The sequence below is a fragment of the Taudactylus pleione genome, unplaced genomic scaffold (genome assembly GCF_031769625.1).
Source record: "Taudactylus pleione unplaced genomic scaffold, aTauple2 ptg000556l, whole genome shotgun sequence".
Lineage (NCBI taxonomy): Eukaryota > Metazoa > Chordata > Amphibia > Anura > Myobatrachidae > Taudactylus > Taudactylus pleione.
Genome location: NW_028284958.1, coordinates 18,693,077 through 18,712,628, shown reverse-complemented (window position 1 = coordinate 18,712,628; position 19,552 = coordinate 18,693,077). Strand labels below are relative to the sequence as shown.

General features: G+C 45.2%; 1 protein-coding gene and 1 long non-coding RNA gene across 3 annotated transcripts in view; one reads left to right on the top strand and one right to left on the bottom strand.

The window, feature by feature from the left end:
• The first annotated feature begins 381 nt into the window (after positions 1-381).
• Positions 382-19,100, top strand: LOC148481930 (uncharacterized). Of its 2 annotated transcripts, XR_015871812.1 has the most exons (4): positions 382-514; positions 15,208-15,300; positions 15,384-15,560; positions 17,235-19,100. It is a non-coding gene; the product is annotated as an uncharacterized LOC148481930 (long non-coding RNA). The 2 variants fall into 2 exon arrangements; XR_015871811.1 differs by having other exon boundaries at positions 15,208-15,560.
• The window catches only part of LRRK1 (leucine rich repeat kinase 1), a 141,196-nt gene continuing 135,750 nt past the window's right edge, over positions 14,107-19,552 (bottom strand). Inside the window, exons 33-34 of the mRNA XM_088452716.1 lie at positions 17,038-17,139; positions 14,107-15,522 (exon numbers count right to left, since the gene is read on the bottom strand). Coding sequence (XP_088308842.1) covers positions 15,345-15,522; positions 17,038-17,139 — 280 coding nt within the window. The 3' untranslated portion in view covers positions 14,107-15,344. The remainder of the gene's footprint in view (positions 15,523-17,037; positions 17,140-19,552) is intronic.

The following is a 19,552-nucleotide window of genomic DNA, read 5'->3' as shown; positions in this document are numbered from 1 at the left end:
CTCTAGTGATAAAACTAACTTCCTGTAGAGAATCATAGTGCTGTAACAATGACGTTTGTATTTATATTTGTTTCATGAATAATACGTTGGTGGACGGGCCATTTCTATAGGCCCCAGCTTCCCTCGGGAATATTCCCAGGACTATTATCTTGAAAAGGAACTTTTCCCTGTTCCAGGAAAGGATTAAAGAAAGTAACTTTTTCTAGGAAATGATTCATCGGTCACAGTCCAGTTATACAGTGGGAGGTGTGTGCAGGGACTTGCAATTAGAGAATCAATGGGCCTTTGATGATGCAGTGCCTGCAAGCAAACACACTGCACAAGTTGATATTGAGTAAACTGTAAGGTCAGGGGAATTGGTTACAGATTCCCTTCTAATTGGGACTAGTCTTCAGGCAAGATGAAAGCTGGTGGCGTGAAAGAGGGACAGTAAATATGACGCCTTGCAACACATGAAAGTGAAAATATCTAGAGAAGAAAGGAAAATGGCATTTCCAGCCCACATAGTACAAGGGTGAGCACTTTCTATTTTATGTTTTTTAAAGAGATTTTAAAATCTCTAATCTAAAATTTTGCATATATTAGCCAATTTTGCATTTTGAATAATTTGTTCCTGATCCTGGAGCAGGAGTATATTGTATTTTCTTGGATTTGTTATATATTTTTGACCAAAGGCTTCATCATGAGTCTGTCAGATGAGTATAGAAGCACCTAATGTGATACATGTATAATCATTATAGAATAATCCAATATTCAATAACACTATTACATTGGTGAGTCACCAGAATCTCGACATGGATACTAGGTCAACAATAAATATGTAGACATGCATTTTAGTCTACATGGTTAAAATGTCAACACATTCAGAATGTCAACAGTTAACATTTCAACGCCAACATTTTGTATTTTTTTGTTGATTTTTAGGGTTAGGCTAAAAAAACCATAACAATTTGGTGTCATATTATATGTCGACATTTTAACCATGTCAACCTAAATACACATCTACATATAGTCAATCCAATGATTCTGACTGTCCACATGCAGAACCTGCCGACATTCTAGTGTCAACCTTCTGAATGTTGACAAGTCATATACTACACCCATATGCTGATCATTGTCAGGTAATGTGTAATTTGATGCGTGTTATTGCAGCATATGATATGCTATGTTAGCACTCTGGGGGTCATTCAGACTCGCTCGCGAGGGAAGTTCGCTCGCAAGCGGGTGGATGTTTGGCGAATGCGCATGCGCACGACGGAGGGTGCTCCGTCGTGTGCATGTGCGAGACCCGGCGAGCGACGAGAAATACGTCGCTCGGGGTCTCGCACCAAAGGGGGCGTGCTGTCGATGGTAACTGACAGCACGCCCCCTTTGGTGGGCGTGGTGGGCAGACGGTAGGCGTTCCCATGGGAACGCCTACCATCTGAGTCCAGGCCCACTGACATCAGTAATGATGTCAGTGGGAGTGACTGGCTCTGGTAGAGCCAAAATCACTCCTGGGCTTGCGGCAGCGAGACCCTACCGCAGGGTCTCATCGCAAGCCCGATGGTCGCGATGGTCTCTGACCATCGCGACCATCATCATGGATGCTCGCATAAGCTGTGGGTGGTAACCCACAGCTATGCGAGCGTCCATGAGGACGCTCCGAAAACAGGTAGGAGGGCCCTGATTCAGAGCGAGCGCTCTGGTCAGAGCGTTCAGCTCTGAATCAGGCCCTCTGTGCCTTGCTGCATGTAGATATGCTTTGTGGATAGATATTTATGTAAGAAAAATACAGACAACTCTAATAAACCCACTCACACATTTCATGTTGCTGTGTTTGGGGATCTAATGCCTTAGTGCAGAATTTCTCAAACGTTTTCAGTTCAAGGCACCTTTAGGGTCTTCTTAATTTTTTCAAGGCACTCACAAGCCAAATTACTTACCGAGCAGTACCTTTTTGACCCAAGTATTTCGGTCAAAATTACGTAATTAGTATATAGTATACAGCCAGTGTCACTCAAAGCTATTCCCCCTCCCTATAGTTAGTATACTGCCAGTGCCACTCACAGCTATTCCCCCCCACCCCCTCCCTATAGTTAGTATACAGCCAGTGTCACTCATAGCTATTCCCCCCACCCCCTCCCTATAGTTAGTATACTGCCAGTGCCACTCATAGCTATTCCCCCCACCCCATCCCTATAGTTAGTATACAGCCAGTGCCACTCATAGCTATTCCCCCCACCCCATCCCTATAGTTAGTATACAGCCAGTGCCACTCATAGCTGTTCCCCCCACCCCCTCCCTATAGTTAGTATACTGCCAGTGCCACTCATAGCTATTCCCCCCCACCCCCTCCCTATAGTTAGTATACTGCCAGTGCCACTCATAGCTATTCCCCCCCACCCCCTCCCTATAGTTAGTATACAGCCAGTGCCACTCATAGCTATTCCCCCCCTCCCCCTCCCTATAGTTAGTATACTGCTAGTGCCACTCATAGCTATTCCCCCCCACCCCCTCCCTATAGTTAGTATACTGCCAGTGCCACTAATAGCAGTTCCCCCCACCCCCATCCCTATAGTTAGTATACAGCCAGTGCCACTCATGGCTATTCCCCCCCACCCCCTCCCTATAGTTAGTATACTGCCAGTGCCACTCATAGCTATTCCCCCCCACCCCCTCCCTATAGTTAGTATACTGCCAGTGCCACTCATAGCTATTCCCCCCCACCCCCTCCCTATAGTTAGTATACAGCCAGTGCCACTCATAGCTATTCCCCCCCACCCCCTCCCTATAGTTAGTATACTGCCAGTGCCACTCATAGCAGGTCCCCCCAACCCCATCCCTATAGTTAGTATACAGCCACTGCCACTCATAGCTGTTCCCCCCACCCCCTCCCTATAGTTAGTATACAGACAGTGCCACTCATAGCTGTTCCCCCCCACCCCCTCCCTATAGTTAGTATACAGCCAGTGCCACTCATAGCTGTTCCCCCCACCCCCTCCCTATAGTTAGTATACAGCCAGTGCCACTCATAGCTATTCCCCCTCCCTATAGTTAGTGTACTGCCAATGCCACTCATAGCTATTCCCCCCCACCCCCTCCCTATAGTTAGTGTACTGCCAATGCCACTCATAGCTATTCCCCCTCCCTATAGTTAGTATACTGCCAATGCCACTCATAGCTATTCCCCCTCCCTATAGTTAGTATACTGCCAGTGCCACTCATAGCTATTCCCCCCCCACCCCCTCCCTATAGTTAGTGTACTGCCAATGCCTCTCATAGCTATTCCCCCCCACCCCCTCCCTATAGTTAGTATACTGCCAGTGCCACTCATAGCTATTCCCCCCCACCCCCTCCCTATAGTTAGTATACAGCCAGTGCCACTCATAGCTATTCCCCCCCTCCCCCTCCCTATAGTTAGTATACTGCTAGTGCCACTCATAGCTATTCCCCCCCACCCCCTCCCTATAGTTAGTATACTGCCAGTGCCACTAATAGCAGTTCCCCCCACCCCCATCCCTATAGTTAGTATACAGCCAGTGCCACTCATGGCTATTCCCCCCCACCCCCATCCCTATAGTTAGTATACTGCCAGTGCCACTCATAGCTATTCCCCCCCACCCCCCTCCCTATAGTTAGTATACTGCCAGTGCCACTCATAGCTATTCCCCCCCACCCCCTCCCTATAGTTAGTATACAGCCAGTGCCACTAATAGCTATTCCCCCCCACCCCCTCCCTATAGTTAGTATACTGCCAGTGCCACTCATAGCAGGTCCCCCCAACCCCATCCCTATAGTTAGTATACAGCCACTGCCACTCATAGCTGTTCCCCCCACCCCCTCCCTATAGTTAGTATACAGACAGTGCCACTCATAGCTGTTCCCCCCCACCCCCTCCCTATAGTTAGTATACAGCCAGTGCCACTCATAGCTGTTCCCCCCACCCTCTCCCTATAGTTAGTATACAGCCAGTGCCACTCATAGCTATTCCCCCTCCCTATAGTTAGTGTACTGCCAATGCCACTCATAGCTATTCCCCCCCACCCCCTCCCTATAGTTAGTGTACTGCCAATGCCACTCATAGCTATTCCCCCTCCCTATAGTTAGTATACTGCCAATGCCACTCATAGCTATTCCCCCTCCCTATAGTTAGTATACTGCCAGTGCCACTCATAGCTATTCCCCCCCACCCCCTCCCTATAGTTAGTGTACTGCCAATGCCTCTCATAGCTATTCCCCCTCCCTATAGTTACTGTACAGACAGTGCCACTCATAGCTATTCCCCCTCCCTATAGTTAGTATACAGACAGTGCCACTCATAGCTGTTCCCCCCACCCCCTCCCTATAGTTAATATACAGACAGTGCCACTCATAGCTATTCCCCCCACCCCCTCCCTATAGTTAGTATACAGCCAGTGTCACTCATAGCTATTCCCCCCCACCCCCTCCCTATAGTTAGTATACTGCCAATGCCACTGATAGCTATTCCCCCTCCCTATAGTTAGTATACAGCCAGTGCCACTCATAGCTATTCCCCCTCCCTATAGTTAGTGTACAGACAGTGCCAGTACCACTCATAGCTGTTCCCCCCACCCCCTCCCTATAGTTAGTATACAGACAGTGCCACTCATAGCTATTCCCCCTCCCTATAGTTAATATACAGACAGTGCCACTCATAGCTATTCCCCCCCACCCCCTCCCTATAGTTAATATACAGACAGTGCCACTCATAGCTATTCCCCCCCACCCCCTCCCTATAGTTAGTATACTGCCAGTGCCACTCATAGCTATTCCCCCCCCCTCCCTATAGATAGTATACTGCCAATGCCACTCATAGCTATTCCCCCCACCCCCTCCCTATAGTTAGTATACTGCCAGGGCCACTCATACCTATTCCCCCCACCCCCATATTTAGTATACAGACAGTGCCACTCATAGCTGTTCCCCCCACCCCCTCCCTATAGTTAGTATACTGCCAGTGCCACTCATAGCTGTTCCCCCCACCCCCATCCCCATATTTAGTATAGAGACAGTGCCACTCATAGCTGTTCCCCCCACCCCCTCCCTATAGTTAGTATACTGCCAATGTAACTCATAGCTATTCCCCCCCACCCCCTTCCTATAGTTAGTATACTGCCAGTGCCACTCATAGCTATTCCCCCTCCCTATAGTTAGTGTACTGCCAATGCCACTCATAGCTATTCCCCCCTGACCCCCTCCCTATAGTTAGTATACTGCCAGTGCCACTCATAGCTATTCCCCCTCCCTATAGTTAGTATACAGACAGTGCCAGTACCACTCATAGCTGTTCCCCCCACCCCCTCCCTATAGTTAGTATACTGCCAATGCCACTCATAGCTATTCCCCCCCACCCCCTCCCTATAGTTAGTATACTGCCAGTGCCACTCATAGCTATTCCCCCCCACCCCCTCCCTATAGTTAGTATACTGCCAGTGCCACTCATAGCTATTCCCCCCCAACCCCTCCCTATAGTTAGTATACTGCCAGTGCCACTCATAGCTATTCCCCCCCACCCCCTCCCTATAGTTAGTATACTGCCAGTGCCACTCATAGCTGTTCCCCCCACCCCCTCCCTATAGTTAGTATACTGCCAGTGCCACTCATAGCCCCACCCCCTCCCTATAGTTAGTATACTGCCAGTGCCACTCATAGCTATTCCCCCCAACCCCTCCCTATAGTTAGTATACTGCCAGTGCCACTCATAGCTATTCCCCCCCACCCCCTCCCTATAGTTAGTATACTGCCAGTGCCACTCATAGCTGTTCCCCCCACCCCCTCCCTATAGTTAGTATACTGCCAGTGCCACTCATAGCTATTCCCCCCCACCCCCTCCCTATAGTTAGTATACAGCCAGTGCCACTCATAGCTATTCCCCCTCCCTATAGTTAGTATACAGCCAGTGAAACTCATAGCCATTCCCCCCCACCCCCATAGTTAGTATACAGCCAGTGCCACTCATAGCTATTCCCCCTCCCTATAGTTAGTATACAGACAGTGCCAGTACCACTCATAGCTGTTCCCCCCACCCCCTCCCTATAGTTAGTATACTGCCAATAACACTCATAGCTATTCCCCCCACCCCCTCCCTATAGTTAGTATACAGCCAGTGTCACTCATAGCTATTCCCCCCCACCCCCTCCCTATAGTTAGTATACTGCCAGTGCCACTCATAGCTATTCCCCCCACCCCATCCCTATAGTTAGTATACAGCCAGTGCCACTCATAGCTGTTCCCCCCACCCCCTCCCTATAGTTAGTATACTGCCAGTGCCACTCATAGCTATTCCCCCCCACCCCCTCCCTATAGTTAGTATACTGCCAGTGCCACTCATAGCTATTCCCCCCCACCCCCTCCCTATAGTTAGTATACAGCCAGTGCCACTCATAGCTATTCCCCCCCACCCCCTCCCTATAGTTAGTATACTGCCAGTGCCACTCATAGCTATTCCCCCCCACCCCCTCCCTATAGTTAGTATACTGCCAGTGCCACTCATAGCTATTCCCCCCCACCCCCTCCCTATAGTTAGTATACTGCCAGTGCCACTCATAGCTGTTCCCCCCCACCCCCTCCCTATAGTTAGTATACTGCCAGTGCCACTCATAGCTATTCCCCCCCACCCCCTCCCTATAGTTAGTATACAGCCAGTGCCACTGATAGCTGTTCCCCTCCACCCCCTCCCTATATTTAGTATACAGCCAGTACCACTCCTAACTGTTCCCCCCCCATCCCTATAGTTAGTATACAGCCAGTGCCACTCATAGCTGTTTCCCCCCACCCCCATCCCTATAGTTAGTATACAGCCAGTGCCACTGATAGCTGTTTCCCTCCACCCCCATCCCTATAGTTAGTATACAGCCAGTGCTACTCATAGCTGTTTCGAACCCCCCTCCCTATAGTTTCCACAGGAGCTAAAGTTACTTACCTTTACTACCCAGCGCCGCAGCCGTTCCCTCAGCTCCTCAGATCCTCCAGCCGCAGCGTCAAAACAGGCAGCCCAGCCCACTGGCTGCTCCTGTCCAATCACATCTCACCACCGCCCCCCGCACCGCTCCGTCCCCAATAGTGATGACAGCTTCCCTCCGACTGCGCCCCCCCATGACAGCGCCTAACCGCCGTCCCACCTTGGCTCCAGTTTAGAGAAAAAACTGGCAGCAGCTTGGCTCTGGCCCGCAGCACCCTGATGACAGCGCCACGGCACCCCTGGGTGCTGCAGCGCAGTTTGGGAACCACTGCCTTAGGGCCTGATTCAGCTTGGATCGCAACTGCCAATATGCACGCAATCGGCCGATTGTTGTGTACTGCGCATGCGCGAACCGCCACTGCGATCCGTTGCAGGGGCGTGCATAAATTATCCACTGGGATGCCTTACGCAGCTTGAGAACTCATAGCGGGTGCTGAAGTTAGCAATTTCAAAGGTCTGACCTTGGGCAAGTCTGCATGAGGCTGCGATGGTACCGATGGTTTTGCAGTCTTTCTAAACATGACGGATGTGTGTAAGGTAAAGTGGGCGTCCTTGTGTAGTGCTGCGGCGGCGGCATAGCGATCGCAATGAATTATCATACTATCGCAGTTGAACTGCATGAGTAATCGCTATTGCATTCGCAGTTGCGATCGGTAGTGAATCAGGCCCTTAGTTACAAAGGCACATTTGCTTGGATATCTAAATGGGTTGGGTATGGGATGCTGGAGCTCAGGAATCCCTACACCGGCATTCCAGACTGGGTTAAAATACAGACACTGGCCGGTAAGTACCCTAACTCTACTCCTATCCCTCCCCCCCCCACAGCCCAACCCTAACTCTCTTTAGCTTGGATCGCAAGTCTGCAATCGCAGGCGCCCGCACTATACAAAGACTCCCACCAGTTTATAAAGTCACCCACTTCCCATTATACTGTACATCCGCAAGTCAGCAAAAACATTGGTAACATCGGACCCATACGCAGTTGAGGTTAAGCTTGACCTGACTCATAAACTGCGAAGCTTCCTGTCGCCATCTAGACCTCTGGCTGCGTATGTCGTCACTGTGGCTTAATTATGCACGCCCCTGTAATGGCGTTCAACCGCACAAGCTCGCCTGCATTCCTTTTTACATTTTTAAGCTGTACAAGGATATCCATTACCTATATGGATGACTTGGTGGAGACTTGGGAATTATTCGTTCCCATACTAACTTAATTACTGCTGCCCTTGAAATCCATCATATAAGATGCCGATCATTGGCAGCTTTGCAGACCCAATGGTTAGTAAATCTAGCCCTGTGTGAAAAAAGTTTAGATAAAGTTGTTCATTTGAATCTTCACAGGTACTTGACGGATGCAGAAAGGATTCTCGGGTCAGGGTCACCTTGGGAGACCCCTTGAACTTATTTCCAGGCCTAACATATAGAACCACACACAAGGGTATTCATTTTTAAAAAGCAAAGTGGCACGTTTATTAAAGGGGAAGTGGGGAAACAGTGTTTGGTGGTAGAGTGTTATGTAGTAAAATACCATAATTCAATGCAGACAAATGTAAAAACACAATAATTTAATAGGGTGTGAAAAATAATTATTTATCACGACCTGGTGTGGTCGCATCTGAGCTTTACCTGACATTGTTGCATCTGATGCAACCAGTCAGACAAACCCAGTGGGCGGCTGACGGAATCTTCTGACAGCTGCCAATCTCAGAGGGACGTCCTGGCCCCACTGCACCCTTGGATATCCCCCTAGTGTCTGCTGATTGCAGTGGTCGTGCATCCCAGCGGCACCCCCCACCTGTTGGCCTCAGAGAGGAGCAGCCGTCTGGGACGTGAGGTCAGTCAGCGCTTGTCCCCCTGTGTATGCCCAGGGGCTGCAGAGAGGAGCAGCTGCTGGGACATATATAGCAGAGCTCTGATCACCTACAATAGTGTCAATTAGCAACTTTCGCAGATCGGAAAACAAAAAATATATTTTTTATTAACTGTTGGTATTGGTGGTGCACTTTGTAGATGGTAACCTGGTTTACATGTAGTGTTGGGGTTAGGAGTAATATAAACCCCAAGTAGTTTCTGTGGCACTTGTCATTTGAGCACAGTCAACAGAACAGGCAGTTATGGCTAATATAGTACTGAGCATGTTTGTATTGGCATGTGCTAAACAGACTGTCTCCTAACACTGCTTAGTAAATAGACCCCACAGAGTGAAAAGTGATAAGGTGCCAGCCAATCAGCTCCCAACTGTCATTTTTCAAACACAGCCTGTGAGATGACAGTTGGGAGCTGATTGGCTGGCACCTTATCACTTTTCACTCTGTCTCCTAACACTGCTTAGTAAATAGACCTTTGTGTGTGAAAAGTGTATGTCAACTGAGAGTATCAGAGTCCAGAAGAATTCAATAGAGATGCTGATAGCTTTCCAACTTTGTCACCTTGACTGTAGTTTTTATCAGCTCTCTGTGACTGATAGTTGTCAATTCCTGTCTTGCATCGCCCCAAGTGGTTTCACAGTGGCTTTATGACTGTTGACGATACCCAATGCAGCTGCTCACAAATGACCTGACTGCTGGGATTTATAACGGTCACAGGCTACATTATCAATGGTCAAACACAGGTTCCTTACCTATAATCTGAATCAATATGAGAGCGGCACATGGAAATTTCGCACAATAAGTTGCACACATTTTTGGTGTTCAGTCTTCCACTTAAATGATTAAACCATTGTTTCCCTGCCCAGAAGTCAACCGTGAGTGGCTGCTGATGTCAATCAGCAACTGAAGGGTAATGGTACGCTGTAAATATGCAATAGTCCTGGCACATGCAGGCTGGAGAAGGTATCATCATGGCAGGATCGATTCATGCGATATATTGCACTGCATTCCCCCCCCCCCAAAAAAAAACAAAAAAAACAAACAAACATCAGATCAGAATACAGGTTCAACAACTCAATATTCAATGCCCATCCCTACGCTGCATAGCTGTGGCTGAGAAGCAGGCATGTGTATAAATCAGAGTGGCCGGGCAGGACCGCCTGTCTGCCTTTTGGCTGCTTTATAGTGTGCAGGCCACTTCTAATAGTAGGGGAGTCTCCCTCCCCATCCCTGAATCCACCATAGCCTCAACAGCACTTCTCCCATCTGCAAGCTGTAATTTCGCCTACTGTACCTTCTCTATCTCACAAAAGTAAAGAGTCTCCTCCCTGGGTCCTAGTGCCAGGGCTACACTTACAATTTTGCATAATAATCGTTAATAAATGGCCGAACCTTAAATAGTAAAGTATCAAATGCAGCCCACTGGTTGGAGACATTTCCACAAATCCAAACAGATTGCAGCGATCTAATACGATTGATTTGTTATGTGCCTGATCAGCATAAGAACATATTAATCAATACTGAATATTCATCTTCATTCTATAATGGTGCAGTTTGTACAACTGTAATGTAAGTGTTAACGTATTCCTGACCAGGACATTACCCCATTGCACTGGTGCTGGGAAAAGTTTTTCACGATAACATTTTCAGACAGTGTGCACTGAATGAACTCTGTTTATACATAAATATTTTGCAGATCTGGGAAGTCTAATGTACGTCCGGAACAGATTATTCTGTGAATGAAGATAACGCTGAGATGGAAAGTTTGCACTGCATGTTATCACGTGAATTAAAAGGCAATCGCCTGTTTTCTAGGGGTTGTTATAACAACATTGCAACTCCTAACACAATCCAGCAGCCTCACTTATAAGCCTCTCTCTCTTTCTATCTATCCCACATATGTTTCTCTAGTTAAAAATAAAACAATGGTCCAGACACTTTCGTACATCTGTCAGACTCAGCGAAATATGTCACAGTAGACAGGGAGCGCATGGCTATGTTTCTTCCAAGTTTGAGAATAAGCCAACTAAACACACAAAGGAAAATAAATGAGTCACATAGTATTATACAACAAAAAAACAACTGTAGTATGGTCATATGGGTTCTTCATAATATCCGTTTTACACAATATGACTTACAGTAGAGGGAGGGAACCTGCGACTCTCCAGCTGTCCGACATGAGGGGTCTGTTGTTGGCAGGAAGCGCTTGCTGGGTCTAAGAGTTTCTGCCACAGTCTATTTAAGCCTAACTGTAACATAAGACAATGAGAAATGGTGTGATACAAAATTATGACATTCAGAATGTCCGCATGGTCTGAATGCTGACATGGTCATATTGTTGAGTCGGCATGTCGACATAACATTTTACCACTGTTGGGGTCCTAACTCTAACTGTAGCCTAATCCTAACCTTTTAATGTCGACATTATGTCCATGTCAACATTGAGAATGACAATGTAGACATTCTTGTGTCAACATTCTGAATGTTGACGCAATGACTACATATCCTATAAGATATACTGTATATTCTTGCAAATCTCCTTTAACTAGAATATGATACAGCTTGAGTAAGGTGAAATGACCAACTGAACTGCATTTAACCACAGACTGTCACTGCTTCTACCTACAGATGTGTCCACATACATCGATCCTCCATGTGCTACAAGTCGCGCCACACAACACGGGAGCTCCGTGTGCCTTGGTAGAGTGCTGAATGTCTTTCGTGCGACTTTTCTGCGGGTGTATCTGCATGTGAAACGCTACGTCAGTGTCAGTGGCTGTAACACCGTAATGTAGCGTTTTGCATGCAGATACACTCGCAGACGCACAGAGAACATAGGCATGTCACATAGCAAAGCAGCTTCTGCTGATTAAAATGCATAATAAATAAGACGCATTTGAAGGTAAAAAGTCACACAAAAAGACGCTCTGCGCTACTGAGTCTCACCACGGCATGGCGAGATTAGAAGGGCTGTTTAACGCGCAAGGAGGCTACATGTTTGAGGATACATCTATAGCAGCAACTTTTTCACCAGAGAGAGTAAGAACATGTTGGCGAAAATGTGTTGCCATTGGGTAGATAGAACAGAAACTTATCAAGCTAACCCATAAAAAACCCCATCTGACTTCCCATTTGCCTTCTTTCACCATGACAATGCAGTGGTCATATAGGTACAGTAGTGTCCCCACTAATATAATCACAGGTCATTGATTTCCACCACAAAAGTTCACTTATCTCATGCTATGACCGTCCCGATGATCTGATTGGCTATAGATGGTTCTATCCCCGCCCATTTCACTACAATTTTTGTAACCAGACCATTGGCCCCTGTTGTGGGACTGCCAGAATAAATTTCAAGTCACATGTCAGTCACCATTACTAATACTCAGTGTTATCCATATAAAAAATATTTAAAAGTTTTGTTTTCTTCTGGATTTTTTTAATATACAATTATATTTGTAAAAAAAGTTAACAGACCATTAATAAAAACATCCTGTTTGTGAACAAAACAATTCAATTGCACATCAGCAGCGAGGCTACATGGGATAATTTACACCAGGGTTTCTCAACTGTTTTTAAACATGTTCCTTCATCATGATAACGGTTTAAATGACCTCTTATTATATATAAGTTTGTCAGTACCTAAATATAAGGTATATACAGTCAGGTGCATAAATATTGGGACATTGACAGAATTTTCATATTTTGGCCACTATTCACCACCACAATGGCTTTGAAATGAAACAAACAAGATGTGCTTTAACTGCAGACCTTCAGATTTAATTTGAGGGTAATTACATCCAAATCAGGTGAACGGTGTAGGAATTACAGCGGTTTCTATATGTGCCTCCCACTTTTTAAGGAGCCAAAAGTAATGGGACAAACTAAACAATCCTAAATCTAACTTTCACTTTTTAATACTTTGTTGCAAATCCTTTGCAGGCAATTACAGCCTGAAGTCTGGAACGCATAGACATCACCAGACGCTGGGTTTCATCCCTGGTGATGCTCTGCCAGGCCTCTACTGCAAATGTCTTCAGTTCCTGCTTGTTCTTGGGGCATTTTCCCTTCAGTTTTGTCTTCATCAAGTGAAATGCATGCTCAATCGGATTTAAGTCACGGGATTGACTTGGCCATTGCATAATATTCCACTTTTTAGCCTTAAAAAACTCTTTGGTTGCTTTTGCAGTATGCTTCAGATCATTGTCCATCTGCACTGTGAAGCTCTGTCCAATGAGTTCTGAAGCATTTGACTGAATATGTGCATATAATATTGCCCGAAACACTTCAGAATTCATTCTGCTACTTTTGTCAGCAGTCACATCATCAATAAATACAAAGGAACCAGTTCCATTGGCAGCCATACATGCCCACGCCATGACACTACCACTACCATGCTTCACTGATGAGGTGGTATGTTTTGGATCATGAGCAGTTCCTTTCCTTCTCCATACTCTTCTCTTCCCATCACTCTGGTACAAGTTGATCTTTGTCTCATTTGTCCATAGGATGTTGTTCCAGAACTGTAATGGCTTTTTTAGATGTTGTTTGGCAAACTCTAATCTGTTTTTGTGGCTCACCAATGGTATACATCTTGGGGCGAACCCTCTATATTCACTCTTGTGAAGTCTTCTCTTGATTGTTGACTTTGACACATATGCATCTACCTCCTGGAGAGTGTTCTTGATTTGGCCAACTGTGGTGAAGGGGTTATTCTTCACCAGGGCATTAATTCTTCTGTCATCCACCACAGTTGTTTTCCGTGGTCTTCCGGGTCTTTTGGTGTTGCTGAGCTCTCCGGTGCGTTCTTTATTTTTAAGAATGTTCCAAACAGTTGATTTGGCCACACCTAATGTTTTTGCTATCTCTCTGATGGGTTTGTTTTGATTTTTCAGCCTAATGATGGCTTGCTTCACTGATAGTGACAGCTCTTTGGATCTCATATTGAGAGTCGACAGCAACTGATTCCAAATGCAAATGTCACACCTAGAATCAACTCCAGACCTTTTACCTGCTTAATTGATAATGAAATAACGAGGGAATAGCCCACACCTGTCCATGAAATAGCTTTTGAGTTGATAGTCCCATTACTTTTGGCCCCTTAAAAAGTGGGAGACACATATAGAAACCGTTGTAATTCCTACACCGCTCACCTGATTTGGATGTAATTACTCTCAAATTAAATCTGAAAGTCTGCAGTTAAAGCACATCTTGTTTGTTTCATTTCAAAGCCATTGTGGTGGTGAATAGAGGCCAAAATATGAAAATTCTGTCAAAGTCCCAATATTTATGCACCTGACTGTATCTTTATTGCGGTTAGACTCCCTTAAATGTGTATAGATTGCCAAGTAATCTTTTAGATATTTAAATGTTTAAAAAAAACACTTGAATTTAATTGTAAATATATTTTTATTACTTTTATAAAAAAACAAAAAAAAAAAACAACAACTTATTTTGAATGTAATATAACTGGTGGCAGTACCCCATGTGTGTGTCTGATGTACACCCGATGTACATGATTAGATAGTTGCGAAACCCTGACCTACACACTGCTGCTACACCCTCCACTAACTCTCTGGCCTGTATTCTACTGAAATCCAAGTGTTAAACTGTCCATTTGGAAAGCATTAATGTTTATTGCTGAAGTAGCAATACTAGAAGCCACTAGAAGTTAGCATGTAGCTCATTCCCGAGAACTGCAGACAAGGTGCCATTGGGAAGTTCCCACTACTATTGCACATATAACAGGCAGTGTGTTGCATGTGTGTAGTGGTTGCACAGTTTGCAAAACCAGTCCCTTCTCTTTAAAGCTTGCAAATCTAGCTCAGCTAGTCCAAATAATAAATACTCTATCACTTTACATTGCAACAGGACTAAAGTTTTTGTTTTTCCAGTCAGGGAATCCAACAATACCTGGAGACAATAATTTAGACATCCATGCTATATACAGTACCAGGGGAATTCAACATGCTACCCTCTAGCTGCTGCAGAACTACACATCCCAGCATGTCCAGCCACATACCCTAATGTGTAGTGGGAATGTGTCGTTCCATAGCAGCTGAAAGGCCCCATGCTGCATGCCCCTGCAGTATACTGTACTTATACTCGTATTATTAAAATAACCCTCTGCCAGCCTAAATGCCACACATCTATTCCACGCATAAGCACAGCAAGGATGCTGGGGTGCACAGGTTCTCTGCCCATGTTCAAATATTGCTGTGTAGTTTAACATTTTGAAATCTTTGGATATATTTGGCATTTATCTATTGTGCTTCTAGACCACTGGTGGAAGCTTCTTCTCATCCGACACTTCCTGCCTGGGCAGTTGCTGCCATAGGATAGCATCTTATAAGTCTCATGCTGTTTCTCTACCAGGCTCCTCTTCCCTCCCCATCCAGGCAAATGATTTAGAGTGAATCTCTTCTGTCTGGATGAAGATGTGGTCCAGCATCAACAATGAAGTGCGAGGTCAGTCCGAGAGAGAGAGAAAGAGAGGTATCATCATCATTATGCTACCTCCTCTTTCTCATGCAGGTCTCCATTCTCCTCAGTTCATCGGCTGAATTATAGAAAATGTCAAACTCTGCAGACCCCCAGCTTCTCCAGACTGACAGGCACCACCCCAGTGCCTCACTCTGCAGGCAACAAACCACTGAATCCTTGGACACAGCAGCAGCTTCCACGCAAACTCTGGAAAAGCAGAAGAGGAACAACAGAGTTTAAGTGAGGTATACAGGTCTAACAGTGATGTCTCGGATATAAAAAATATTCATAAAACCTATTAGGGTGGTGGTCACAATCATAGGCATGAGCAGGTACCACCAGCACAAGAGGTGCCCCTTCAGCACATCCCCCTCTGCTGGGTCATGGACTACTCCATCCCCCCTTCCCCCGGGACATAGACTACTCACCTGGACAGCAGGTGAGAAGTGTATGTCCCGTTTGGAGATGTGAGTGGGGTTGTCCATGACCCAGTGGAGGGGGAAGTGCTGAAGCGGCACCTTCTGTGTCGGCACTAGCGCACGCCTATGGTCACAATAGATGTTAGGCAGAAAGTGAAAGTGACTGATAGAACACAAAGAGATCCCTTAACCAGGATACTGGGTTTACAGATATGAACAGGGTAACAGGTATCTGCGGTAACACAGCAGTATCAGCGATAAGCAGAACAGTGGTATTGCAAGAGTAATCAGTAGTATTCAAGAGTCTCACCACAGGAGCTAATTGCTGTGCATTCGCACAGTACTGTGACACACTACATAGTGAAGATGACGCCAGCTGCATATGAACCGTAGCCCAGTGGTGATGTCATCAGGATAGAGGTCGCGCCTCTCTCTGACTCTGGGTCCTAGTGCCCAGTATATATTGTAGACAGAGGAGATGGTGCAACAGCGCACTGCTGGCTAACAATAAAAACATAACCTCCATAATGGTGTTCCTATGACAGATGCCTCACTTGCCTGCCTAGAATTACAATATTACATACAAAGGTCTCCCTGTAAATGTAAATGGTGTTCATTTAAGTTATGGTGTAATGCTAGAAGTTATTTAGAAGAGGAAATTAAGAGGCCTATGTACTAAGCTTTGGAGAAAGATTTTTCAAACACAGCCTGAAAAGTGACAGTTAGGAGCTCATTGGTTGGTATTTTATCTCCGTCCACTTTATCTCTATCCAAGGCTTAGTACATAGACCCCTTAGAACTTAGGGGTAGATGTACTAATCCTTGAGGAGAGATAAAGTGTAGATAATTAAAGTACCAACCAATCAGCTCCTAACTGTCATTTTTTTAAAACACAACCTGTAAACTGACAGTTAGGAGATGATTGGTTGGTACTTTAATCCCCTACACTATCTCTCTCCACAGCTTAGTACATCTTTCCCATAAAAAAAACTGAAAACTTTGCATCACAAATTGCATGTAGTACATTTATATACTAATGGCGCTACAATAGACTAATTAGAGCTTTAAGACATCAATACTCACCAGATAGACAAATACTACAGAAATGTACGTTACTGCACATCTTTAAAACATCATTTAATCTATGTGTAACAAGCAGGCCATGTCAGACTGTGTGATATCACTTAATTGAAAGAATGTGTTATGCTCTTGCCGATGATGAAGGTATACTGTAGTCGCAAGGAGATTTTATTGGTTTCCCATAGAGAATAATCTCCTATTGGTTTTCTCTTGTAAACCTTACCCATCTTTTGCCAGATCCTCAGGCAGTAATACTGCAATGACTCGCCCTCTCTGTCCGCCACACTCCTTCTCCAGTCCTATAATTATGATGTCACCTCCCCGTCTGAAAGAATTCAGAGAACAGGCAAATTTGTAGTAATAATAATCAGAGTTACAGGACTACTGAAATCTGACTTATGTGTCATTTACTTGTTACAGGAAATCGGGATTTGTGTACTTACTCTAAAATCCATTTCTTCAAATCCACTGGAGTATAAAGGATGTGTGGAGCCTGGCACCTTAAACCTTGAATTGTTCTAAACAGTGCTCCTCCCCCTATATACGTATAGGGTCAGGAGCCTAGAGACATCAGTACATTCTAAGCAAGTCCAAGAGATGGAGGAAAGAGAGAGAGCACCAGAAAAAAAAACTGTCTCAACAGAATGAACAGAACCAGAATAATACAGAACAGAAAACACTGGGAGGGAGACCAGTGTCTCCCATGGAAATGGAAAAATGTATTTTATGGTAAGTACAAAAAAACTAGCACAGTGGCAACATCCCAATGCAGTCCTCAAGGGAGGGAGCGCAGTGACCTAGCGGAATGATCCATAACTCGAGAAGGAATTGACTATCAATAATGTAAACCTGACAAATGAAAGCAAATAAGCAATAATTTGTTTAGAAGCTGGGCATCCTTGTTTGTGAGAGTCCTACAGAACAAACATTTGTCTGTTCTACATACTGTAGTCTGAAGTACGATTAACATAGATCTTAAAAGCTTGGATGTCTGCAGATTGAAGAGAATCCACATCAGAGGTCCACCCCCAGCCAATGCCAGAACCACAATCTGCTGACTAATTTGGAAATACAATTGAACCTTTGGAAGAAAAGAAGCCCACCCTGCGGAGGTAATAGCAAGGGGAACAACAGTTGTCCATGTAAGATATTTTAGATCAACAGGTTCTTGCCTCTAGGATTGAATCACTAGATTAAGGTCCCAATACACCGTGTAAGGAGCTCTGAACTTCCAGAATCAACGCAAGTCGGTCGAAAAAATACAGACAGCACAGATACAGTATTTACACCTTCAATGATCCCAAATGTAAGCCAGCATCCAAGCTCTCCTTACTGTATAACCACAGCCTGAGAATTCTATTTCTTAATACATGAAGCTTAATATGGGAATAATTACTCGTATAAATTAATAATATACAGACTTTCACCAAGATGATCTGCTCATCTCTCCTTTGCCTTGTTGACCCAGGCAGAAGCTAGAAGGAGCCTGAGAGAACTATAAAGATAATCTCAAAGTGGAGTCTAGCTTACAGTCAGAGCTATCTCTAGAAATGTAGATCCTGCAACCGGAAAGGTTGTTTTGTTCGTCAGATGGAAGCGGGTAAAGAGAAAGTATTCTCTGGGAAATCTGGAATTTTCGTACGAGACCAAGCAGCAGTTAAGTGGTCCTCCAACTGTGGAGAAGAGGGAAAGGTAACAGTTTGTTTCCTATCCCTATAAATAGAGATGCATCTTGAACCTCTGGCTCATCTGTTTCTGAGAGATGCAACAACTGTTTAACAGCGCGGATTAAGGCCTCAACACCCTGTACGTCTCCAGGTTCATCTTTCATCAGAGAAGAAAAGTCCAAGTCTGAGTTGTCAAGGAGGTCATCCTCATCTTGAGATGAAGCATTAGAACTGGAACCCTCCCAAGATTGAAGTACTGCTGGTAGCTTCCTTTTTTTTGTAGGTGCTGTGGTTGATCCAGTAGTCTCTCAAGGGAGGAAGAAACCTTCACTAGACCTATGAACAGATCTAGCCAAACACTGGGAAGACTAAGCAAATGGAGGAGGAGAGGCATGTACTGTATGGTCTTCAAAGATAGGAATAGGAGGGCCTTATTCTAAGGTGCATGGTTGCATATTGTAACACTTGGTTGCTTTATGCTCTGTTGTTTATTTTGAGTGTTATGGTCGCTAATGTAGCAAAGTATATTATCCATGTACTTGCCCTGCATTGTATTGTACTGTAAGTCACTCGTCACTTATTTGTTTATGTACTTTGTAAGACACTGTGGAACACATGTGGCGGCATATAAATAAACAATAATCATAATAATAGAAAGTCAGTCTCATGGGCGTGTTATGGGAGTGTCGCGGGGTGAATGTGGCTACATTCCCATACACACAGCTGCAGCTACATTGGTCATAGTCAGATGGAGAAACTGCACCTGCCTTAGCGCTAGCACAAGAGTAGATAGAGGCTTCTAAAAGCATCACCGGCGGTGTAACAGCGTGCAGAGATACAGAAAGTGGGCATCGCAGTCCTTGCACATGCAGGAGCTGGTTTCTACACCATGGAAAGGCTGATACTAGCATTTTCATATTATTGCAGCCACATCTCCGGCAACAAAAGCAAGAGTTGGACGCAGCAGAGTCGACCTCTGAACCAGGCCCAGAGGGAGAGCCCCCTAAGGGATTCACCACTGGATGGAGAACTGAAGGAATTACACTGCGCTGTTTATTAGAGGCTAGCTGT